Source organism: Eufriesea mexicana, unplaced genomic scaffold, assembly GCF_001483705.2.
Source record: "Eufriesea mexicana isolate 0111107269 unplaced genomic scaffold, ASM148370v2 scaffold32, whole genome shotgun sequence".
NCBI classification, from domain to species: domain Eukaryota; kingdom Metazoa; phylum Arthropoda; class Insecta; order Hymenoptera; family Apidae; genus Eufriesea; species Eufriesea mexicana.
The window spans coordinates 105,569-131,907 of record NW_016908213.1 but is presented as its reverse complement, the minus strand read 5'-3'; the positions used below and the strand labels follow the sequence as shown (position 1 = coordinate 131,907).

Genomic DNA, 26,339 nt, shown 5'->3' with positions numbered 1-26,339 from the left:
CAGTGTGCGAAGTATCGAAGTCAAATAATTCTACAACTCTATTATTATACAATTCTTTATTTACTGCTCAAAAAAGTATCGTCAGTTTTTTAGTAGAGAATCTTTGATTGTCTACTCTTCTCTAGCCAAAAAGTCATCGAGTGCAAAAGGTTAAGAAAGAACTGTAATCAATATATTTACTCATATTCATCGTATCGCTGAAATTACTATAATTTATGCACGTTATAGTTAGGTACCCATTAAAGATCAGTAATTCTAGTGTTAATATCCCAAAGAATTCTTTGAAAAACATTTATGCGAAATTCACGTGAAATCATTTATTATTCCAATGTTGAAATATTATTCTGATATTTGTTTCTCTGTTTGTCGTAGTTATTTATAGTTATTTATAGCATTTGCATTGAATTCGTTCAAGAAAGCGTCATCAAAATGGAAGAATGGAGCAATGCAGGAAGCAAAGAAGAAACGACTGCAATTATACAGTAAAATGGCGTACACGGAGTGTTAAACAATTTGCACGGCTTATCACGTGTTGATAAATGTGCATCAAGCTTGCACGTATGCATACGTGCATTCGACACAACGATAAGAGTCGATACAACGAAACCAGTGACGTAGGTATCGATAGACCAAATCGTGAAATATATTTTTACTCCATTGATAAATTCCGCCATGATGAATAAAAAGCACTATGAGAAAAATTAAATCAAATTCTTTTACAACGACAAAAATCGAAAATGTAATTAATTAGCTAGAATAATTACCCAAGATAATTAAAATAAAAATTTCTAAACAAAATTGAAGAATATTCCTGAATTTTTGATCTTATAAACACTTTACACGAATCACTATGATATTCTTCTGCCCTCAAATATCATAAATCTTGATGTCAAAAAATGTAAAATCTCAAAGAGGTAATTAATATTGATTAATATTAATATAATAAGAAAATGAAAAGCAGAAATGTAATTAAAATTTCTAAAAAAAATTAGAGGATATTCGATATACTATTCGGTGTCGAGAAACCTAAGCTGACCACTATGAAATTTCATCTACTACACGCTAACCACGTTTGAGTATCGCTAATTCGGTTTGATGAAACGCATTTGCTTTATAACACCATGATAGCCCTGTTAAATAATTACATATTGTACTTAATAAAGGAGTGTTTATCATCGATTATGTTCCTCATAATCGTTCCAATTTATTAGAACACAGAACATATAAGAATATATCTAACACTTTTACAGTACGGAATAAACAGGTAAAAATTATTTAGCCTGTATTTATTCGGGCAATATTTGCGAAGCCCGAAAATCCTGCTCGTACCTGGCCAAACACTCGCTCTCACTATACCAGTTTCGCCCTTCGCGATGATAAACATTTTTAAAAATGTAATAAAAACGAGTAATATAAATACAAGGTCGGATATTGAATTTTTATCCTATTCGCGAGCAGCGCGTTTCAGTAAAATTACCGTGAGATATTAATGCAATTCTCTACGGGAAAAATACGCTCGTAACTAGCTAATACAAAGAAAGATATCGCACAGAAAACAAGAGAATGATAATATTAACAATTTACACTGCCCCAAGAATTTATTTCATTCGCAATCTTCATCTCCGATATCGCAAGAAGATATAACTAGAAATAACTAAAAATTAATAAAAACGTATTAAAGAGACGATTTAAATCGTTCAATGACTATATATTCATTGGGATATTTATCTACGATATCTCACAAAAATACTGTCATAATATATTCATTCGCAATCTTCATCCCCTATATTGCAAAAAAATATAACTAGAAATACCTAAAAATTAATAAAAACGTATTAAAGAGACGATTTAAATCGTTCGATGACTATATATTCATTGAGGATATTTATCTACGATATTTTACAAAAATAGTATTATAATATATTCATTCATATCACTGTTATATATATTCAGCTAATAAAAAAAAAATATTGCACAGAAAACAAGAGAATGATAATATTAACAATTTACACTGCCCCAAGAATTTATTTCATTCGCAATTTTCATCCCCAATATTGCAAACAAATATAACTAGAAATACCTAAAAATTAATAAAAACGTATTAAAGAGACGATTTAAATCGTTCAATGACTATATATTCATTCAGAATATTTATCTACGATATCTCACAAAAATACTGTTATAATATATTCCTTCGCAATATTCATTGCCAATATTGCGAGAAAAATATAACTAGAAATACCTAAAAATTAATAAAAACATATTATAGGGATGATTTAAGTTGTTCAATGACTATATATTCATTCAGAATATTTATCTATAATATCTCACACAAATACTGTTAGAATATATTCATTCGCAATCTCCATTCCCAATATTGCAAAAAAATATAACTAGAAATACCTAAAAATTAATAAAAACATATTAAAGAGACGATTTAAATCGTTCAATGACTATATATACATTCAGAGTATTTCTCTACGATATTTCACAAAAATACTGTTATAAATACCCAGAAATTAATAAAGATATATTCAAGACGATCAAATCGTTTTTTAAAGACTGTACTCTCATTCGCAACATGTATCAATAATTTTGCATAGAAATACGATCAAAAATATGGAAAAATGGCTAAAAATATAAGGAAGATGCGGTGAAGACGGGAGTACCGTGTGAAAATGTGTAATGAAGGAACTGAAAAATGGATTAGCGAGAAGATGCGACCTACGACGAGGGGCAGGTAGAAAGTAGCAATTCCGTTTCAATTCCGCGTTACGTCAAGGGTTAATAGAACATGATCACTCCAGTCCGTGTGAATACGATTTATCTTGATGTGCGTCTTTCTTATACAATATAGACTCGCGCGACAAAGTAGCAATCCCCGATTGATAGAGAAATAAAAACTGCCAGCGGCCATGGGGCACCGCGTTGAAAACGTTGCAGATTTCGTACAGAGGCTGAGCCCGATGGCGAGACGCATGCAGTCGTAGTAACGAAGTGTCAAAGCACTTTCTAGGAACATTAAAGAGTCGGGAGTTGCTTGTATTTGTATTCTAATTTATAATGATCAAACCTGACGCGGCTGCGAGCGTCTGTTTAACTCTAAACGTAGGAAGCAGACGGGCTTCGTGCTCGTGTTTAAAATGAGATGGGAAGCTATGGTGTCGCAAGCTTCGATGGGAAGACTAGCGGAAAATTTTCTTACGATATTTTTCACGTGTCACTGCGAGGATGGAGGTCACGAATATGTAATACTTCTTGGCTGGACATTGCTAGAAATGTGTCGTAGTTGCGAGTACCCTTCATAGATCTAGACCTCTCCTACGTTTGGTGGATTATTTAGCCCTGGAAAAGGTTTCGAAATTTTTTAAATCGATATCAGAGTATGAGACTATGAGAAATTAATAGGCGAAATATTGATTTCCTATAAATTAATGCGAATCTGCTTGTATTATTATAGCAACGTATTGTAGTGGAACGAAGTATCTTTATAGATCTCGACTTCTTACAGCTCGGATAGATTGTTAAAATGCACAGAAGAGACTTTGAGATTTACTAGATTAACAGATTAACTATAAAAGATCTATAGTCGTTATAGTTATTATATTGTTCATTATGAGACTATTAGAAATTAATACGTGAAATATTTATTTCCTGCAAATTAATGCGAATCTGCTTTTTCTTTTTAGGAATGTATTGTAATGGAACAAAGTGTCTCTATAGACCTAGACCTCTTACAGCTCGGATAGATTGTTAAAATGCACAGAAGAGACTTTGAGATTTACTAGATTAACAGATTAACTATAAAAAATCTATAACTGTTATAATTGTTATGTTGTTCATTGACATATTCTTTTCTACATATTTATATCCAATTTGTGTATATTTTATATGTATATGTATAGAATGCTTCGCGTAGATGAAACAATCTTTCTTTATTTCTATGGTATCTTTGAACGAGTTAAATGAAGCATATACTGAAACTAATTTTCTATATTTTTTAAAGTATAATCGCATCTCTCCTGGCCTTCAGGCTATATTACAAAAAGAAAAATACTATTAATTTAAAAATTATCACCGTTTGAAATTTGTTCAATTCTAAGTATCAACATACACCATGAAACATTTACACTGTGATAAATATATAAATGACATACCATGGTACTGGTTAACCCTTTGCACTCGAGAGATGATCTTCAGTCACCATTTCATAAAATTTGGAAGATCGATATTAATTAATATATCAAATTTAATGTAACGTAACAGTGTGCGAAGTATCGAAGTCAAATAATTCTACAATTCTATTATTATACAATTCTTTATCTGCTGCTCAAAAAAGTATGGTCAGTTTTTTAGTAGAGAACCTTTGATTTTCTACTCTTCTCTAGCCAAAAAGTCGTCGAGTGCAAAGCGTTAATATACAAGTCATTCTTAGCAAAACAGACTTTATTAATAAAAAGTAATTTGTTTGTTAAATATCCATACATCTGCAATTAGAATAACCACTACTACCAGCCTCACTGACCAAGATCAATACTCGAGGATCATGAGTCACGCGCTGAATAAAGATTGATTCGAAGCCTACTATTCCCTAAACGTTAATTAATCACCGAATTTAGACTGACAAAGGATAACATTAAAATCACTTGCGTTAACAAAGCGAGAGAAGGGTCAAACAGCACGAACCAATTAAAATCAAACGGTCGGCTCTAGTTGAAGAGAAGCTTCGAAGCAATGATAATACAATGGAGTTGTTGCTCGGAAGGGAAAAGTAGCGATCCTATACAAAGAAACGAGGGAACCTGCCAAGTTCTTCGAAGATGGCGAGCTCAGCTTTCTCGGTGTATAAATCATAATTACGAATTTCCGACGCGGCATAATGCAGCCCGAAGAACCAACCACGTTCCTCGTTCATGCTACCAGCGCACTTTGTTGCCAGGGATTAGTAAATTCGGGAAGATTACTCTCGCGTTGACTGCAACTTGGAAAATAAGTAAATCTTTAGCCAAGAAACTCTCGCGTGAAATTTTAACGAACGTATAAACATGTCGTAGAACGTGTGTTTGTTATAAAACAAAGGACAAATTGTTTTCGTCGTTGCGAAGAAAAATCCGCGACGTGATAGTGGAAAATCTAGAAAAAATTTACTGTGGTTTCTAAATTTGATTTTCAAAATTATTAAACGCAAAAACAAAACGTTTATCTCGTGAATCTTGCACAATTCCATATATGAAAGTTTATTTAAAGTGTATTTTAATATTTGTGTTCTTCATAGAAAAATTTGAAATGAATTAAAAATAAATTAAAAGAGAGGAAATTATATTTCATAATTATTTATATTTTGTTTTGAGGTAAATAGATAATAATTAAACTAGAAAATGTATGAGAAGAATTTTTTCACGAGTATTTTAGATAATCTATTGTAATTTTTGAATTCATAATTCTTTTTAAATGTCATCTTGTGAATGTTGTAAAAAATTTAAATAAAAATGTTTTATTTTTTACCAAAGATATTAACGATAATTGTAAAATGGAAAGCTTCGTAAGACTTACGAAAATGGATAGTTGACAAAGAATATTTCGAAATATAATATATGTACACATGCTTCTTGCTCAAAATCATCAAATCCGCTTCTTTTGACCTTGACACTAATCTGCATTCGAATTGAGTGAATCAATGGCGTAAAATATATCATACTTGGACTCCTATGTCGATTAATCACCGATTAACCTCCTCGTATATTGCACACTGGATATGATAAATTTTATCTAGACAGAAAATAGATCCTTACTAAATGCGCAGTTTCGCAGGAAAAATTATTCTCCATACATCAAACAATACAGGAAAATTGCAATATCCAAACCTTAATTTGAAAGAAGTTTTTAAACAAACGTAATAATTTTCAGTAAAATAAAAATTAAATAAAAATAAAATAAAGGAAATTAATATAAATTTGTCTTCATAAACTCCTATGAAATTTCGTAAAATGACTGTCAAAATATACGTATTATCCAGATTAGGATTAATTCTATACTAATATACTATTCTAATTCTAGGATTATTCTATTGTTCTGTTATTATTATTACTGTAAATAATAATAACTATTACTATTTTTTTCCTTTATTTATACTATTACTAATTTACTATCACTGTAAATTCCAATAAAATTGTCCAAGAAAGTGAAGAATTTAGATGTACTTTACTTGCGAATGAAAATTAATTACTCTTCAGACCACGTATATACGTAGGACAGCCAATTAAAGAAAGCTGTACAACTCAGAGTGACCGGGAGTCTCCATTAGTCAGCTGACGAGGTCCACTTAATTGACCAAAAAGTTCGTCGTAAACGAACGCGTTACAAACATCGAATGGCACTCGATCAACACGAAATATTTATCAAGCATTTGAGTCATCGAATTTATCATCGAATTTTCCCCGATAGCTGTAACAAACGTATAAGAGAAGAGATAACACTGTCTAACAAACAAACAGACACACGTATCCGTCAATTTTCCAAAATAATTACTCCACTTCGAAAATAGACAAAGTAAAAACATAGATCGTAACCATCGCCAGAAGTGTTCCGTTGAAAACATTAAACCTAAATTACCATAATAAAAAGCACATTGCCAGTAACACTACACGTGGGAAGCTACTACGAGCCTAACATTATCAACGTGACACATGCGACTTCCATGGGCGAAAAAGAACACAAAAGAAGCAAGAAAATATTGCACAAAGATATTATAAAATATTACGAAAAAGAATGGAACAGTATAATAGAAAAAATACTGAAGAATATTAGAAAAAGGTGTCACAAAGTATTATAACAAAGCATTGTATAAAATTATAAAAATATATCGAAAAGTTATTGTAAAATATTACAAAAAAGCATTGCAAAGTATGATAAAAAGATATTGAAAAATATTACAAGGAGTTACGATATACAAGAAATTATTATAATAAAGCACTGTACAAAATTTCAAGAAAAGGAATTTAAAAATATCGCGAAATATTACGAAAAAAGATTGCAAAGCATGATAAAAACATATTGAAAAATATTACAAGATGGAGTTACGATATACATGGAATTATTATAATAAAGCATTGTAGAAAATTTCAGAAAAAGGAATTTAAAAATATCGCGAAATATTACGAAAAAGCATTGCAAAGTATAATAAAAACATATTGAAAAATATTACAAAATGGAGTTACGATATACAAGGAATTATTATAATAAAGCACTGTAGAATATTTCAGAAAAAGGAATTTAAAAATATCGCGAAATATTACGAAAAAGCATTGCAAAGTATAATAAAAACATATTGAAAAATATTACAAAATGGAGTTACGATATACAAGGAATTATTATAATAAAGCACTGTAGAATATTTCAGAAAAAGGAATTTAAAAATATCGCGAAATATTACGAAAAAGCATTGCAAAGTATAATAAAAACATATTGAAAAATATTACAAAATGGAGTTACGATATACAAGGAATTATTATAATAAAGCACTGTAGAATATTTCAGAAAAAGGAATTTAAAAATATCGCGAAATATTACGAAAAAGCATTGCAAAGTATAATAAAAACATATTGAAAAATATTACAAGATGGAGTTACGATATACGAAGAATTATTATAATAAAGCACTGTACAAAATTTCAAAAAAGGATATTAAAAGGTATCACAAAATATTACAAAAAGCTATAGTAAAATGATAAAATATTATAAATATTGGACGATATTAAAAATATTAAAACGCACCGTTATCAAAGAATATCGAAAAATATCTGAAAGAAATGAGAGAGAATGGCGTGAAAATGGGCGAAAAGAGAGAGAAAAGCGATGGTTTTGATGGACCGAGTGAACCAGAAGCGATACACGACGAACGACGCGCGACGCCGGTTGTTAGAGAGGTTCACGGTGCTCTAATCGTCCTCCTAACTCGTCCGCCTCTAATCTCTGTCAACACTGTACCGCCCGTGTGTCGCGTGGAACGAGACCCGACGCGACACGACGCAATGAATCACCGCCGAAAAGCGCCTTCGACCGAGAGTTCACGGCTGAAGGACGAGTTCGTCCATTCCGCGTACAACGAAACGCGTGGCGCGCGATTGGAAAGTAAGACGGGCATACGAACCAGAATAGAAGAGGCGAACGGTCTCGGTGGCGGCAGGGAAGCACGACGGAGAGAAGAGGCGACAGAACAGAGGCCAGAATAACAGGTACCAAGCGAGGAAAATCGGCGAGTGGCGACGCTCTGGTTTACCAGATACGCTTGGCTCGATGGCTTGCGGCTAAGATAACGCGAGTCCGCGCGTCTCGTCGCGTCCGATCGTCTTCTTCGTCGACCACCAGTCTCTGTCTCGCTGCGATCCCTCCACCGATCCGACCGACGACAGGGTCGGGCATAAACTGAAGTGACCAGCGTTATTCGCCGGCCGAACGAGAGGTCGAAAGTTCCGTGTTAAGAAGAGAGGTCTAACGCGCTAGTAACGAGCGAGCGGACAACAAAAGCTATGGGCGAAGAGGAAAGAGGTGTCTCTGCGCGTGGACGCGACATGAGACTTCGACGTCTACTACGATACTTGTCCCCCAAGCGCGTCTACTTTGATGTTTCCCGCGGTCTAAACAGAGAGCCGGCGAACACGTAACGCTGATCGAGACCCACGCCCTCGTTCGATGCCAAGCTGATGAAATTCGCCAGCGATCGGCCGCTAGGCGGCGTGGTACCGTTTTTGGTAACGGTTCGTCGTCTGGAGAGTGGAGGACGGAGTTTGGAAATACGCGGCACGCGGAGCAACGAAGGAAATAACTGGCGTCGATTGGACGCGAGACGGAGAGAGAGAGTAATTAAGTGGAAAGTAGATTGGGTTGGTGGATGAGTCGGGAAATTGTGGAAGGTCTTTGGATTTGTCGAGAGACGTGGTTCGAGGGTATGATAGATAATGTAAAAAAACATTTGCACTCATTGAAGACAATTGTCAAATTGAAGATAATTCCGGGGTCGTTGGGTATAGGGAAGAGTAGAAAATTTGTGCTGGAATTACCAAAGCTATTATAACGCGTGGCTTCGGATTTTCTGCTTTTGCTCGACATTTTCAGGGATATCGCTGCAGATATTTTTGCAAAAATTTATATTTATCGATTTTCACTCGGATGCCATTTTAGTTAATATTATCTATGAGTAATGAATAGATTTTGGAATATATTACGAGTAGATCATTCCGACGTTATAATCGAGGCTGAATATTATAGTCGATATTGGATATTGAAAAGTTAATTTTGATAACTATTGGAAAATCAAAATTTGATAATTATCAAGGTGGAAGCTAAGGAAGCTGTATATAAGGTGTCCAAAAATTCACGCAAGATTTGAATTTTGCGCTATTTGTGCGGTAAAGTGTTGCCAACGAAAAAGAAAAAAGACTGCGTGACAGCTGACTGTTCAGGTTTATTAAAAATGGAGCAATACGTCTTCATTGTTAAGCGATATTTAGAAATTTTTGATTAAAAACCTGTGTTTTCTATCAAAATTACTTGTTGCGTGAATTTTGGGACACCCATATATTCTCAAATTTAATGGAAAGATCGAAGATGATGAAATATTTACAATTTAGGAGTTAGTGACTTAATAATCCTAGTAATTTTAATAGCTATGAAGAAAATAGAAAATCTTAAATAAAACAATTACATACGTATGATATTTTGTAAATGTTGTATTAAATACTGTTTCTTGAAACCGTGAAAAGAGCATGGACAATATTTGAAGTAATTAGTAACTGATTCTACAAATTTGTACAAATCTAAAACAATCTACAATTTCCCTTTTTTATTTATTTTTTGTATTTGTTCCAAGGGTATATTTTCTTTTTGTTATTTTATATTCCCATTTATAATATTTTTTCAAACCTATATTTTATTTCTAATTGAACAAAAAAATTTCAAAAACAATTAACTTTTTCATATAGTATACTAGTTTGTGATATAGAACTGTAGCTCAACATGTTTCGGTATTGCATCATCAGATTCAATCAATATTGTGCCAAGTATCTATTTTACTATATACCATTTGTTTATTTTGTTATATATATTATTTTATTATAATAGAGAATAATAAAATAAAATAATATAACTGTATAACTATTTTCATAAAAATACCAGTAAAATAAATTATTCGTTTACTAGCATTACTTTTTCATAAATATTATGTTTCAAATAATCTTAATATAAATTATTAAAACCTTGGAATATTTGAAAATTATCAAGAAATTATTTTCTCAAATAACTGGCTGAAATAAAAATAATATTTTTGTACGTCAGCAAGAATTGGAGATTATTCGTTTTACGTGTCCTGGAAGAATATGTATTAGTATAAGAAGATCGAATATTTGGCCTTGCCTCACCGCAACAATCCTTATCTTCTGAGATTATTCATACGGCTTGAAAATTTTTGAACTATAAATTAAAATAAATAATCCTAAAAAATGACTAACAATAATTTACATGTTAAATCGCGATGAAAATAATAAAATTATTACACGATACTCGATAATTATCTTGTTTAAGTTTACGATTGTTTTACGTTATTTTCTTTCTTTTTTTTTCTTTTTTATTATAACTCGACGAATATTTCAAAATGCAAAAAGCTAAACGAAGCTACACTTGACATAAATATGCGAGAAGCAAAATTTAAAAGCTGATCAAAAGCATAGTGATTAAAAATTTAGTTCATGGCTGATAGCTTTGAATTTTCAAAGCAAATATTGTGATGCGGCTTGTAAAATTTTAGACATAGCAAAGTTGAATGAAAAATATTAATGGACCACTTCACCCTACACCTTGAACTTACAACATAGTCATTATTGAAAAGCTTCAAAACATCTTACTTCCGTCTACATTGTACTATTTTATCGTTTAAATTTTCTTTCGTGACTCGAGTGGTGAAAAAATTCAAATTTATATTTTTCACGTAAAGTTCATCCTCGTGATTTAATTATGCAAAAATAATCATCTTTTAAATGCCGCAAAAATAATGTTTGTCTATACAGAATTAGAAAGATTGACTTACTCTCTCACCCAATAATAATGTATTAAATTTTTATTTAATATTTATTAAATATTACTATAACACTGTTCTAACTTTTTTCTAATGCTGTTAACTTAATAAGTGTAACAAATATTTTATACCTAATTTCTCTTCAGTCCATTTTGAACAGCTCAAAGATACTTTGTATTTAATTTTTATGCCTCATTATTATAACTAAAAATTTTCTATAAATTTATAACGCAATTTTTTAGTTAGTACTATTAACAGATGATACAATGTTATTATACCTGTATATGTTTTAAACAGCTAGAAATAACTATGTATTATAAGAAACTTAAGTGGCCTCAATAAATAAAATAAAGAAAACACAAAATGTTTACTAAAATGGATATATAATGCATGATGATTCCTATAAGGTAATAGAATTATTAATGAAAGAAAAGCCCAAGTTTAATTTATAATATAAGTTTACTAAATAGTGAAAAGATATAAACCTATATAAATCATAATATAATATTATTTATATATGAAAATTGTAATTTCATAGTCCAATTACTTTTATTTGATTGTAGTAACAGTCTTATATATGATCATGTACAATAATAATATAAAAAAGATGCTACAGTATCAATATGATTTTAATGTGACTTCAATATTCCTTATAACTAAGATAATAAAATTAGCCTTATAAAAATATATTACTTCTATATAAATTCTTATAGGAGACTTACATATAATTATGAGATAATTATAATCTAATTTTAATTACTTCCACTTATAGCCTATTATATCAATTTGATTATTAAGTATATGAATAAGTAAAAATTACTCATTTTGTAATCTTGTATCACAAAAACTATTGCGACACTATAATTGTTAACGCTAAGAGCTCAAGAACACATTCACTTTTAAAAATCAGAGTGCTATAATCTACTTAATGACAGTTTTATGCTTAACTTCCCTATTATACATGATGATAAATTATTATCAAACAGAGCTCAAAGTGTTAATATTTCCTTATCATTACCAAAATAAAAATAAATGAGTTATGAACACATAATGTCATTCCTTTTGTGAGGTCAACCTTTTGTGATTCTATTGCTAAGATAATTTTACTTCTGTTATTCTGCCTTTTGAATTAAACTAAATTATTTTTGTTACCTATTCTTTATATTAGATGTATATTCTCATTTTAATATAAAAATTGTAATATTTTAATATAAAATTATAAAATATAATAAAATATAACATCACAAAAGGTTTGCACAAGAGTGATAATTAAATTAAAGATAAAATTGATTCACTACCTTCATTACATATAACGAAAAAAAGCACTTTTATTGAGGCCACACTGTTAAGTCATATAAATAATTATTGATGAATGCAGTTTATCGTTTTATAATTTCACTATAACATTGTGGAATAAATTAACGATTAATAAAATTTCGAACGATGATATGAACAATTCATTCTCACTAACTATACACTTTTAAAAACTTTATAATAAAAAATTATTAATACATACAGTAAACTTCACTGACTGTGTATTACTCAGCGCACAATGTGTTTGAAGAAATATTCCATCAATACAGAATACGAAATCTAATCGATAAAATAACATACACCGTCTAACCTTATATTTCGTATATTGCTATCTCACAGTATGGTCTCTAACAAAATAGTTTTTAAAATACATTTTTCATCACAATAAATCGTATTTTATTATCAAATTGAACTACTCTTAAAAGTGACACAGAAGCAAGAATATATTCAAAACATGTGCACAAACAATACTTGAAAATTATTCTAAAAACACACCTTATCAAAAATCCCTAATACAGTCTAGGTATAAAAATTTTTACCCTATACTTCTGAACGGTAGCACTGACTTTTAAATTATTACTTATAAATTAATAAATTTCTTACGCTTTGAAGAAATGTACATTACAACAAAATTTATTTAATGTTATTACCATATTTATAAATATAGTAATATTATTTTTAGTTTATATAATCTATATTTAATATTTTATGCTTTGCATCTATTTACTTCTAATATTATTTAGTTATTGAATCAAGTCTTGAAGAACATTTCTTTTTTATTCATATATGAAAATGTTACATAATAATAAACTTTCAAAGTATCACTGATTTTTTTGACTGATTGTAGTTCTCTATTCTCAGCACTAGATGTCATAATAAAACAATACAGAAATTGACATACATCTACTAATTCCTTAATCAGTGTTGGAAGGTGTCAAGTGTTTAATTGTACAACCTGGCAGTTCTAATATAAGAAGTAAAAATGAGTACTGTAGATTGGGATGAAGTTAAAAGATTAGCAGCAGATTTTCAAAAAGCACAATTAAGTTCTACATTACAAAAGTATGATATGAAATAAAAATATTTCTATTCTTTTACTAATCTAGATTGTCAGTGACATTTCCTCTGAACTAATTTTAGACAGCTGGAGAATGAAATTACAATATTTGTGAAACTAACTAAGTTTAAATTAGTTGATATTTAGAATATTTGAATTGATTTAATGTAATTTTAGTAATACAAACTATTGTATTTTGTTATAATTTTTGTTGTATACATCTTTTAACAATAATTTTTAATATTTTACATAGGCTATCAGAGCGTAATTGTGTGGAAATTGTAACAAAGTTAATAGAGGATAAATTGTTAGATGTAATATTTACCAATGATGGTAAAGAATATGTTACACCGCAGCATCTTAGCAAAGAAATTAAAGATGAATTGTATATTCATGGTGGAAGAATTAATTTGGTTGATTTGTCACAAATTCTTAATGTTAATTTGTCTCAAGTATCTAAAGTAGCAAATGACATAGAGAAACATACTAAAGGCTTAAAGATAATACTTGGGCAGCTAATTGATAAAACTTATGCAAGCAAAATTGCTGAAGAAATCAATGACAAACTAATGCAACATGGTTCTATTAATGTGTCAGAATTAACAATACAATATGATTTACCAGCTGACTTTTTACAATCATTAATTGAAAAAGAATTAGGAAAAACTATATATGGTAAACAAGATGCACAAGATTCTAGAGTGTTTTATACAGAAAGCTTTATAGCTAGAAATAAAGCAAAAATAAGAGGAGCCTTATCTGCAATTACAAAACCTACGGCATTATCAGCAATTCTAGGACAATGTTCTGTTTCAGAAAGAATATTTTTCTGTAAGGGTATAACATAATATATATATATATATATATGGTTGAATTATATTAATATTTTTAATAATTTTATATGCTTATATTTATTATTCATAGCAGTTGTAGATAGCTTGCAAGAAATGAAACAAATTCCTGGTATTGTAACAGGAAAACAAGGAACAAATAGTCTTTATATACCAAGTATATATTCCAAAAGTCAAAATGAATGGGTAGATAATTTTTATAAACAAAATGATTATTTAGGTTTGTATTATATTTTATTATAAAATAATGTCATAAAACAACCATAATGAATTTTAATCATAGTATTTTATGCAAATATGATCTTTTAGAATATGATGCACTTACTCGTCTTGGAATATCAGATCCACAAAATTTTATAAAGCGTCATTTTCCAAATGAAAATATAGTCTGCTTAGATTCTGTTGCTGTAGGTACAAGTATTAGGGATCAAATTGATTCAAATATTGAAGAAGCTATTGTAACAGGATCTTTTGTTGATATAAGTCCTCTTCTACCATCTGTATTCTCTGATAAAGATATGGAAATGCTTCTTAAGATTGCAGAAAAAAAAATAAATAACAATACATATGTATTTGCAAAAACTGTAGTAATGTCCAATGCATTTTTACAATCATTGATTAAATCTTTTGAAACAATGGCAGAAGCAAAAGCTAGAGAAGCTGTAGCTAGTGGACAATGGTTCCAAACAATAGTAGAGAACAGGATTAAATCTAAATCGGTAGATCTAATACTTGAAAGTAAAGGAAGTAAGAAAGAAGAACGACGAAAAAAGGCTACAACTGGCAAAGCAGGTGGTGGAAATCAAGGAAGGGAAACTAAAACAAAATCTACCAAAAAGAAATACCTACAAGGAAAAATTCGCGATGTTGATTCCGATGATGAAAATGTAAAAATTACATCAACAAAAAATGTTGATCTTAAATTAATATGTTTAGAAGATATTAAAACTGAAATTGTAAAAGATGATAATTTGGCAGTAATTGATGAATTAGTGGATGAATTAGCATTATATTTACTACAAAGAGTAAATAATCATGCTATATCCGTTGCGGATCAGTTAGCGCAGAATAATAAAACTACTAATTTAAGCGAAATTGAAGAACATTTAAATGTTTTAGTAACAAACATTAAGATATTTGACAAAGGCATCAAGCATATGGATAAAACAAATCAACCTGCTTTAACAAAGTACTTATTAAAATCTCTTGGTACTGATTTTGTGAACGAATTATTTAAATTAGCAGCACAACAAAACATGCTTCAAATCCCTGAGAATATTACCACTGAAACAAGGCAAAAAATGCTACTTGACTTGCCAGAAGATGTAAAAGATCCTTTAAACAATATACACAAATCTATTTCTGGAAATTCCATAGATGAGTTCTTAAATTTTGTAGATGTTTCAATGGCAACTTGCTGTCTAGTATTAAAAAAATATGATAAAAAGAAAAAAAGAGCATTTATTTTAGGCCACAGAGAAGCTTTGTTAGAGGAACTTAATTCTACTCAAGATCCTGCATTAGCACTACATGTAGTCACAAGTATATTATTTACTGCAGCAACACAAGATGTTTTACACATGTCTGGAAGACATGTATCTACAGTTCTTTCATTTCTTCAAGCACAGTTACAACCTTCAACAATGGAAATATTATCTAAATATCATGGTATGATATGTTTAACAGCTTGAATATTTTTCTAATTTATATTTTAACATTTGTATCATTAATGTATATTTACTTGCTTTATTCATGTTTATATTACAGATATGGTGCTAAAAAGTTTAACTTGTTCAGATGAACAAACAAAGCATGATAGTCAAAAGGAATTAGAAGCTGGATTGGTAGAAATTAAAAATATTGCAAATAACTACAAACAACATTTAAAAAATGATAAACCACAAGAATAGAGAATAAATACACATAATTGTATATAGATATAAATATTATTAATTTGTACAAAAATATATTCGAGAGATTTATACTACGTTTAGCAATAAATTACATAAAAAAAATTGATGTTAAAAAAAGAAAAACATAATTAGAATAATATTAAAAATATTTTTATAAAAATAGAAAATAACATTCTTTAATATTTTACTTCAAAAATCTTATAATTATTTTAATCCTAGTTTTCAATACATTTGTACAATATTATACATTCATATATATACAAATTTTGTTACTCTATTCCTAATACTAATTACTATTACTAATACTAATAAAATACTATTGATTTGTTTTTCAAATTTTTAAGATTTCCATTATATATTGAATACAACATTCCTGAATAACAAGATATCTTGTGCATCATTCATTTACAAACTTTAGTTCACATTATAAAGTTGCTAATATTCTTGTGAACCCAACACATCCTGCTACAACAGTTTGACCAATACCCCAAAATAATGCGTACAATGGTGGCAGTGGATATCGAGATGCTCTGTATACAAAAGCAACAGCAGCAGAGCTAAGAACTCCTGATGTTAGTGGTAATAATACACCCATTATTATAATCAGCAATGGAAAGAATCTTTAAATGAAAATTTACTTAGTTATTTTATGTGCTAAAATATACATAAAAAAATTTTAATATTTCCCACATTTGATATTTAATATTATATTTGCTAAATGCTATTTTTTGATACGTGAATATTACTATAATATATTAACTGCTATATTTATAATATAATAGTATAAATGAATAATATATACGGTTTATATATACATAATATATTAGCTACTACATTATAAGGACAATTTAATAAATTTATACATACTTTCCATATTTATGTTGCCTTAATGTAGCAAAACAAATAGCACCAGCTATAGTATGAACAAAAATAGAAGAAAATAAGGCCCACAAGAATATTTGATACCACATTTCTGTAAAAGTTTTAGATACCAAAAATTTTAATTGCTTATAAGAAATTTAAAATAGTTGAAAAAGATAATTATTTTTATAAATATGTACATACCAGCAAATGAAGTTAAAGGTGTATAAAAGACATTGCCAGTATTAATGTTTCTTAAATTGACTGGTGGTCGCAAAACAGAAGTATCTGTCTGTGTTTCCATTATAATTATTTCAGAAATATTTTTGGTATATATTTTTTATATTAAGAAAAGTTAAACATCTAAGAGTTATAACTCTATAATTTCACTAGTATATATTTGTAATTATAATTAAACATGATTTTATGGAAGATAACATTTTATACATGGTGATAATTAAAACAACATTGAAAGAAATGTTCCTAAATCCTGTAATTGTGTAAATGTTCAGTATAGTACACGTAAATCTTTTTAGTTTTAGTTTATGTTTTTAAATGCAATAAAATTCACATTTTCTTCTTAAAACAAAATTGTGAGACATTGTATTAATTTTAACTTACATTTTGATTCTAAATTGTTTGTGCATTATACGTCACATTAATACATACATTTTCATGTTGATAAATTACTTCAACATTTAATAGTAAGTATTATACATGTTTAATATCATTTTACAGATAACCTACTTTAACGTTCTTTTAATAATTGTAAGCATAATAACAGTATGAACTTATTATATCTTAGAAAGTCAAGTGAATATAAAATACGTAAAACTCTTAGCGCACTCTTACAGACCTATTCGAAGCTACACCAAATCGATATCATAGACCAACAAAAATTGAATAAGAAATCCTACATTCGATTTTTACAAAGTTACTATAGTGTATATAAAATATTTAACACGTGCATTATTTTTATACGCAATATATAAATTAAAGCAATTAAGTATAACAATCAATTAATTTTCCTATAATATAAAATATTAAATATTTAAGGTTCATTTACATAACACTATATCGTCTTACTTCAGACATTGAATTTTCAGATTCACTAGGGAATTTAAAATTGCACAATATGTAAGCAGAGCTTGCAGCGTTAGTTAAGTTCAAAAAAAAACGAGAGGAGATAAAATTTATGTTCCAAAGTACTAATAAGATATACTGAACATGGCTAATCAATCAACATCTTCAGCATCTTTTTACGATTCCCCTTTCAAATATAAAGAAGAGAACACTGCGTTACTTTATCAAAATATAAGAATGGTTAGAGGTTATATTGACACATAAAAATAAGATTTGTTGCATATTTAAATTATGATATTCGTTATCATTAGATCTACTCTTTAATGTACTTAGTAATCGCTATTTAATTTTACAAAAAAATATATTTACCAATATTTTTACATAAATTGACATTTTTAATATTTCACATGATAATCAGTTTTTTCCCATTTGCAGATTTTGCAAGATATTCTGAAGGGTATAAATGACGTTGATACAAATATGAAAAATATAGAAGGAGCCATCATGAATACGGCTAAATTACTTAATGCAATTGAAGTAAAATCAATGCCGGATGAAACTTAATTATTTTTTATTCCAGTACCAAATAATGTACAAATAAAGAAATTAAAGTAAATAAAATTGTTTATAAAACTTTAACATACATACATATGAAGTTTCTTGACCTACATTTTACTTATACAATTTTAATTGCATTAATTCTTATATTGTATAATTTTAATTGAATTAACTGTCTGATTCTTTTTTTTTCTTTTTCTTTTTTTTTTTTGGATCAGTTAAAATTTGTATATATATAAATAACTAAAATTATTTTTCTAAATATAGCATATCGCAATAAATCAATCACAGTGCCACTTTTATTCGGTCATCCTTGACGATAAAATATCCACTGATTGTAATTTGCGATTTCAGATTATCGCAGTAGGTAATCAAATTAACCGAACGTGAGCTAATGAAAATAACGGACAAAAAAAGAAAAATGTGCGGTCAATTGAGAAAAATACGAAACGTATTATGTGAAAATAAATCTTTTTCGCAAAAAAACCTGATTATTTACAGAAATATTTAACCAGGTATAATTTTATTTTACTCCTTAATTTTCTATAATCAAATTAATTATATATTCATCGATCATCTTTCTTTTATCGCTTATACAACGTTCCTTCTTATGTTACAAAGATAACATTTCTTTCACGATAATACTTATTCCGATTTAAATGAAATTTATTTGCTACATAATTAACTACTATTTTCCAGGATTTACAGAACATAAAAAGGATAATCAAAAATATCGTCAGAGATTTAATAGTTATAAAAATGTTTACTAAAAATTTCTATTTTTTATCTCGAAATAATATAACTCTACTTATTTAAACTTTTCTCCATAAATTAGATAATAGAACAACTACAAATTTTCTAAAATACTTAACTAACTCGTAACACAAATTTGTGCATAATCTTAGAACTTGAATACCTCGTTGCAAATTTATTTCATTTAAAATTACAATATTTAAAATATTATAATCGATATTGTAAAACTACATTTCAAGCTTATTTTTTGAAATATCGAAAATAACTCTAACACCATATTACAACAAATCTCCGAAAAATTTGATACCTCCTGGTTTCCATTATATTAAAAATACTACGCCATTAAAATCGAAAATTAAAAGGAACCACGAGCTAAACTCGTTACTGTAAATATTTCGATGAAAGATGAAAGAGGACAATAACTAACATAATTCTGCAATACAATCGCTATAGTGTATTGAAAAAGAAAATCCAGCGTAAGGATAACTTTGCACGAGTAAATTACGTTACTCCAGTTAATGAAATCTGAGAAGTCGCAGGATAAGTTTGAAAAGGAGTTGATTAAAAATGTTTTAGTGCCTGCAGTCCACGGATGATAAGTCACTGGCGTAGCGGACAATTAAGCAAGATGAATTCGGTACTATATTCTTTCAATTTGTCCGGTACCACGCGATTATTAGTCATCGCTCATTCACGGTGGCCCACGTGTTTTACGTTACACCTCGACAAATTGAAGGGTACCCGTGCTCGAGTTTCGACAGCCAAAGTACCAGCTGGATCCTACCGGGAAGACGCTAGTCGGGGGTAATTGCAAACGTCTCCTTCCTGGTACGATCAGTTTCAATAAAAGTAATTATCGCGGCAGCTCTTTCGAAGTAAAAATCGATGATGGGCATAGATGAGGGTGGAAGTAAATTGGGTACGACTATTACGTGTGCACAAACGAGACGCGCGGATAATGAATTCAATTGTTTGGTGTGGTTTTTATTGCCCTACTCCTCGCTATGTCGTCCAATCGGGAGGGCGCCCGTCGCTACATTCGAAATATATAAATGTGTCAATAACTGTTCCTCGACGCTCAGTCAGTATTTTTATTCGCCGCTGCCAAACTGACGATTAAATAGTGAACCTCGCCTTCCGTTTCCCAAGTCCGAGAGAAAGTCAAAAGAAGAAATGGTAAGTGCGATTTTCCAAACGGGCATCCCGGACTTAGCCATTTTCACGCTTTTCTAGCCGCACTTTTTTACCCTCCTTTACGTGTTCCACGTCGTTAGGCCAGAGACAGAGGATAGAAATCGGAACTATCGGTCTGTTAGCGAATCCCGGTTAATAATCGCTTTTTCCCGCCGACTGCAACAATTTCTTCCCGATCGTTTCCTCGGATACCGATTTTCTCTTCGAGAAGAAAGGAGAAATTCTTTCGTGAAATCTCGATCCGCGATTAGTTTAAACCCTTCCTCTTCCCTTGCTTCATTTACTTTCATTAAAACGAAACGTTATATATATAAACGTATTTTTACGCGTATATATATGTACATTTTTCAAGAAAAATACGAATTTTTCTTATCGAGTAGTAATTCTTTTTACCATTTTTTTGGATACTTTCTCTTTGAAAAGAAAAAGAGACACTCTTTTATGATTTTCTCAACTTATCTTTTCCAATTTTTATTTTCCAATATCCAATATCCTCTATTTTTGTACGTATGAATATTACATTATATATTTTAGAAGAAAAAGATCACTTCTTTTTAGTAAGTCCAATCATTTCTTTCGTTTTCTTGAATATTATTTCTTTCAGGAAGGAAAGAAAAATTTTCGAAATTTCACCATCTTTCTTCTTCTTTGCTCTTTTTCTATTCGTAAAAAAATTCACACATATATATATATATATATATATATAAGTTAAAATGAAACGCTTTATTTCCATCAGTTATAGTAATTTTTTTTTATCACTTTCTCGGATATTGTCTTCCTGTTTGCTTGGAAAAAAAGAAATCGTTTCATAAAATCGTTTCTTCGAATTTATTTATTTCTTCCGCTTCGTCTTCATTTCCGACTTAAGAAATAAAAGTCTCGTATTATATACGCGCGCATTGCGTCATATACTTTTACGTATACGTGCGTTGAAATTTCGAAAGAAAAGCGAGAAAAAAAACGAGAAAAAAAGGACAAAATAAAACGACGGGAAAGAATAAAAATTGTAATTCATTACGTCTTACCGATTTGACACTGCATATTTTCTTATCGCGGTGTACGGACTCCCTGATATCTCTAGATTACGATGCGTTAAAGGGCTCCGCGGAAAGAGGGCGCGAGATCATAGGGAAGATGCGAAGATTGTATAAGAAGTTGCATCATTCGGTTCGAAACCTCCTCCCGTGATGTGCGCTCCTAGAAAGCATCTCCGGCGCGAGTATCTTTATCGAAAGTTCTATCTCATAGCAGTACCAGATTCGATATTTTTGCGGACTTTATCTACGTGTGACAATTACCCATCGTGATTCACAAGCCTGAAAGGTAAGATCGTCGAATTATTCCGAAAGGGAATAAAAAGCTTTAATTTCAACGTGAGAATTTTTCCTCGGGGCTTCAGACCACGTGCAAATAGATTTTATGTAAAAGATTGATAACAAAACACGGTCAGATGTAATCTGTATAAATAAGCGAGATAATTTTTCGGAACGTGAATGCGCAAGAATTTTTAGACATAGAAGCGTGGACATTTTTTCTCCAATTCCTATTCCTTGCTTCCCCGAAAGCAGATAGTGTACGGAGAACTGTAATCTATTTTTAGTTACATATATTTTAACAAGCAAAATTGCAAGCAACTTGTACCCAAATCGGATCACCTGGCACATTACGATTAATTTCATCATAACGTTCTCTCTAAGAGACTTAGAGATGTTTAAATATTGCTCGGAGATAACATCATCCACCTGCTGTACAGGCCGTATCAGCTTTTGATTACATTCCAACAACGTTACCTGTATCGTAATTTTCAGCCGCAGAATTATACTAACGCAGCGTGACTAATCTTTTCCATCGGTATAATCGAAACTGGCACGAATACGAATTAGACGCCCTATTTCTTAACTAATTTCTTAATTAATATCAATTATTCCGACCAGTATCGGCGCACCTTTTTTTAGATTTCTAGGTTATTCTCGTGAAATTCTGACGCGCGCAAGTACTACTTAGCTGTGTTGATCGTTGATAGAAAAATAGGATTATCGTAAGAAATCAATTTTTAAATTCCACCTTTAAACGCGATTTCGTTACACCCGCGAAATAGTGACACGCGAGAATATCGCCTAGCTATAGTTAATTAATGGTAAAAAAATTAGAATTATTTTATAAGAAATAAAATAAAATAAAATTATATTATTTCGTGTCTACCGAGGATTATTGGTATTTATAAATAAGCTAATATCGAGAGAAGAATACGATTATTCGTATTTATAAATAGACTAATATTCAAAATAAATCGACTAGCCTGTAGACGGAGGAACATTCGAGTACTTGGTAATAACACCCGGTAACGTGGTAACTAATAATATTCGAGAATATTAAAAATAAAATATTTCTTCGTCCGATACGATTACGCCCAATTACTCGGGATTAATTAATAGAGTATATCCGATTATTCTCTCGCTCTTATTTCCCTGGAAAAACACACATACACGTACGTGCCGTTAATATTTCATAGATTAATCGGTAAAAAAGCATTCTCTGGCGCTGCATTCGCGTCATAATACTCATCCGGATAACATTGGTTTCGAATAACATTGTTCAACGATTATACCTTGTCGCCACGATTTATATAATAACCGCGACACTTTCTGCTTACGCAACTAATTATTCTACAGATAAGTTAACGAACAATCCGTTGGAACATCGAAGAAATTACCCGTCTCATTATGGAACGATAAACCGGCCAATATCTCGGAAGTTTTAGCCACTTTTAACTCTCCTCGCGGGGACACACGCTGCATCCAAGTGTTTGCAGCAAAAAAATGATACGCACACCAAGCCGCGCATCGTATCGTCCCCAGATTCTCCCTTATTTTTTTGCACCGCATGTGTGTTCATTAACGCTCGCGCGAATTCGTTTCCAAACATCTTGCCTCGTTAACGGCCGTGTTACTTAATCTCCTTTAAACGGTACGCGTGACCTTCCTTCTTCCTCTCACAAAGACCCTCTGACGATGGGAAGAGAAAAAGGGGAGAGAAACGAGACGAACGCCGAAGATAAAATGATGCGGTAGCATCTAAATTCCGTTCGTGAACCACGCGAGAGGAAAGGATTCCGGCTAGAGAACGATTCAAAGTCACGGGCAAACGACGCGACCAGCACGTACACCAGCTACTAAAGTCCTAACAAACGTGTCGAAGTGGAGGAACCGTGAGAGATACGGTTTGGCCCGAAGCGAGACGAGATTCGGGAATCGGACATTCCTCCATGCTAGGCCATCAACGCGAGGATACACGGCTAAGGTATAACGAGTGTCGTGTTTTATATGACGCCGATGATATATGCGATAGATAAATCTCTCTAATTTGGTGATTTCGATGCTCACGTTAACGAGCAAGCCATGAGACCGAGTTCCTGGCCAGGTCAGACCTACCTAGCCCGGGAATTCCCATCCACTTAGGAATTTCATTGGTTTTTCCATTCGACATGGGAGGGATTCGAGAACCCTAGGAAGTAAGGCGGTCGGTATTCCTTCACTTTCCAAATCGAAGTTTGGAATCGTAAAGCGAACGGTGAACATTCATCGATTCGTTCGTGGAAGATCCCTGAGGTTCGGGCATCGCTGACGGCTAAGTGAAGAATTCCCCGTAACTCGCGTGACGCAGAGGAAACTGTGCTAAAATCACGGAACGAACGTGGAAAAACAACAACCGGGCGATTAATCGTAATATTATTGGCGTTTTATCGGCGAAATTATTAAACGAAATTAACTCGTAATAATACGGTTCGATAAACGACGAGAGGCAGGAAAGAGAAAGAATGGAATGTATGCTTCGGCCGTTATTACCGGAGATATTTAATTATCGTCGCGTTCTCAAGACTTTATTTTATTGTTGCCAATTGTGTTTATTCGTATCCTCGAGGAAGGTCGAATGAATCGATATTATAAATCACGCACCTAACCGGACAATTAAATCCGCACTGCTATATTCAATCGGCCCAATTTCTGCGAAAAGATCGTGACGTTAGTGCTCTTCGGCTTCATTCTGATTCAATCATTGCACAATGTCCTTTCACGTTCATCGGATCAGTTTCTTTGATGTAACATCGTTAGCCCGTAACACGGTGCCCGTAATTGCCCGCGATATATATCGGCCACTTTCTTTCCCATTCACAGACCCGTTCTGCCTTTTTCAGATGCGATCGTGTTCGATGCTGATCAATCTCGTTTGCATTATCACCGTGTCGTACACGGTTTCGGGACACCCCTTTTCGTTCCTGCCACGGCATGCCGTTGAACGAGCTGCTGAACGTAGGAGCATAGGCAGGCAGATAGTAGAGCACAACTCCAACTTCCTGGCTCCCTTATCGGAATATGGGCCACGATCTGCTGACTCCAAGGTAACGAATGATAATTTATTTACACTAACCCAAGTGAACGTGTACCTTCGCGAATCTAAGAAACGGGATAGAAAGAAACTTGCGGCAAGCACGACGAAAAGCTGATAAACGTTTACGTTTAGGCTGTTTTACGAGTTTGAAAAATTGACCAGACCTCGACGAGAGGAAATGTATTCGAAGGAAAATTCGTGAAGAATTTTCATGAATTTAAAAGCTCGATCGGTCCTCGATAAGAAGAAACTTGCGTCATGTATGATAATCCAGAGCTGATGGATGACAGATTTGCGACGCTACGCGAATTTTGATGAACATAAAACATGGAACAGATCCCGAGAAAAAGAAACTCGGAATAAGTGTGCGACAGGGAGTCCATGAATGATACATTCGTAATATTTCACGAATTTTTCAGAATTTTAAATCCGATCGAGTCTATCTGACGTATATATTTATAACATTCGAGTAACTTAAATTTCTAACATCGACTGATATTAAATGCTTTGGTATTTTATTAGAGACGTTTCTAACTTTATCTTACAAAGATTTCATTTCAACGATGCGCAGACGATCTGAATTTCATCAAATCTCGGTGTCGATACATCGCAATCTTCTGAATTTAATGTGACATTGAATGTTCTGTTTCTCAGCCCGTGGAACCATGGACCAAGATCACTCAGAATCCAGTAAACGGCATAGAGTCCAGTGTGGGGTAAGTAATCGCGTATTAAAGCGAGGAAAATTGTAAATACATCGATAATATCGTGTTTTTCTCGCCATCGCAGAAGCAGGTTGGAATTAGAATGCAAAGCTAGCGGCAGCCCTCCGCCGGAAATTCTCTGGTTCACAGGAAGTGGTACTAACGAACAAGTGAATATCTCGAATTCTATTCTATCGCTATACCAACATAAGGAAGCTAAGAGGAAGAGAATTTTAATTTCTAACATTTCTTTTGCCGTAGCTTCTCGAGTACGTGAAAGCCAGCACGCATTCCTTGTACGATCCATCCGAGGAGTGGAAAGGAGTGGCCAGAATTAATTCAAAGCTCGTGATAGAATGCCTTACACCGGATGATGCTGGATTGATCTACTGTGCGTCGGTTTCTGCGAGAGAGGTGAAGATCTCCACTCCTACGGTGCTGCTGGTTAACAGTAAGTGGAATACAATTAACAATTAACTGTCAATCATCTGGAGTTGTATTAACATGAAGCTTTGACCAACTGTCACGCAACCCTCTTATCTTTTATAATTCATCCGTATATTCTGCTAATGAGTGATTCATAAGACTTTTGACT

The 26,339-nt window shown here is 31.6% G+C and overlaps 4 protein-coding genes across 4 annotated transcripts in view; 2 read left to right on the top strand and 2 right to left on the bottom strand.

Annotated features, from left to right (window-relative positions):
- Window positions 1-8,442, bottom strand: part of kar (monocarboxylate transporter 10-like protein kar) — a 33,068-nt gene extending 24,626 nt beyond the window's left edge. The window contains exon 1 of the mRNA XM_017908997.1: window positions 8,238-8,442. The gene's annotated coding sequence lies outside the window, so the exon portion shown is untranslated. The remainder of the gene's footprint in view (window positions 1-8,237) is intronic.
- LOC108553894 (hemicentin-2) overlaps window positions 1-26,339 on the top strand; it is a 297,689-nt gene that overhangs the window by 269,669 nt on the left and 1,681 nt on the right. Inside the window, exons 14-17 of the mRNA XM_017908970.1 lie at window positions 24,847-25,050; window positions 25,695-25,756; window positions 25,830-25,914; window positions 26,006-26,195. Coding sequence (XP_017764459.1) covers window positions 24,847-25,050; window positions 25,695-25,756; window positions 25,830-25,914; window positions 26,006-26,195 — 541 coding nt within the window. The remainder of the gene's footprint in view (window positions 1-24,846; window positions 25,051-25,694; window positions 25,757-25,829; window positions 25,915-26,005; window positions 26,196-26,339) is intronic.
- Window positions 13,319-16,199, top strand: Ufl1 (UFM1 specific ligase 1). The gene is made up of 5 exons (XM_017908985.1): window positions 13,319-13,443; window positions 13,692-14,269; window positions 14,363-14,509; window positions 14,599-15,957; window positions 16,057-16,199. The coding sequence occupies exons 1-5, from the start codon at window positions 13,364-13,366 to the stop codon at window positions 16,197-16,199; spliced, it is 2,307 nt and encodes a 768-aa protein (XP_017764474.1). The 5' UTR covers window positions 13,319-13,363.
- Window positions 16,627-17,444, bottom strand: LOC108553923 (transmembrane protein 170A). The gene is made up of 3 exons (XM_017909022.1): window positions 17,268-17,444; window positions 17,070-17,175; window positions 16,627-16,822 (listed from the first exon to the last, which is right to left on the bottom strand). The coding sequence occupies exons 1-3, from the start codon at window positions 17,365-17,367 to the stop codon at window positions 16,627-16,629; spliced, it is 402 nt and encodes a 133-aa protein (XP_017764511.1). The 5' UTR covers window positions 17,368-17,444.

Coding starts and splice junctions, on each gene's coding strand:
- LOC108553923 (XM_017909022.1), bottom strand. CDS start 17,367: ATGGAAACACAGACAGATACTTCTGTTTTGCGACCACCAGTCAATTTA. Junction 17,176..17,267: donor ACCTTTAACTTCATTTGCTG/GTATGTACATAT, acceptor AAACTTTTACAG/AAATGTGGTATCAAATATTC. Junction 16,823..17,069: donor AGGCAACATAAATATGGAAA/GTATGTATAAAT, acceptor TTTCATTTAAAG/ATTCTTTCCATTGCTGATTA.
- Ufl1 (XM_017908985.1), top strand. CDS start 13,364: ATGAGTACTGTAGATTGGGATGAAGTTAAAAGATTAGCAGCAGATTTT. Junction 14,270..14,362: donor TTCAGAAAGAATATTTTTCT/GTAAGGGTATAA, acceptor TATTATTCATAG/CAGTTGTAGATAGCTTGCAA. Junction 15,958..16,056: donor AATATTATCTAAATATCATG/GTATGATATGTT, acceptor TTTATATTACAG/ATATGGTGCTAAAAAGTTTA.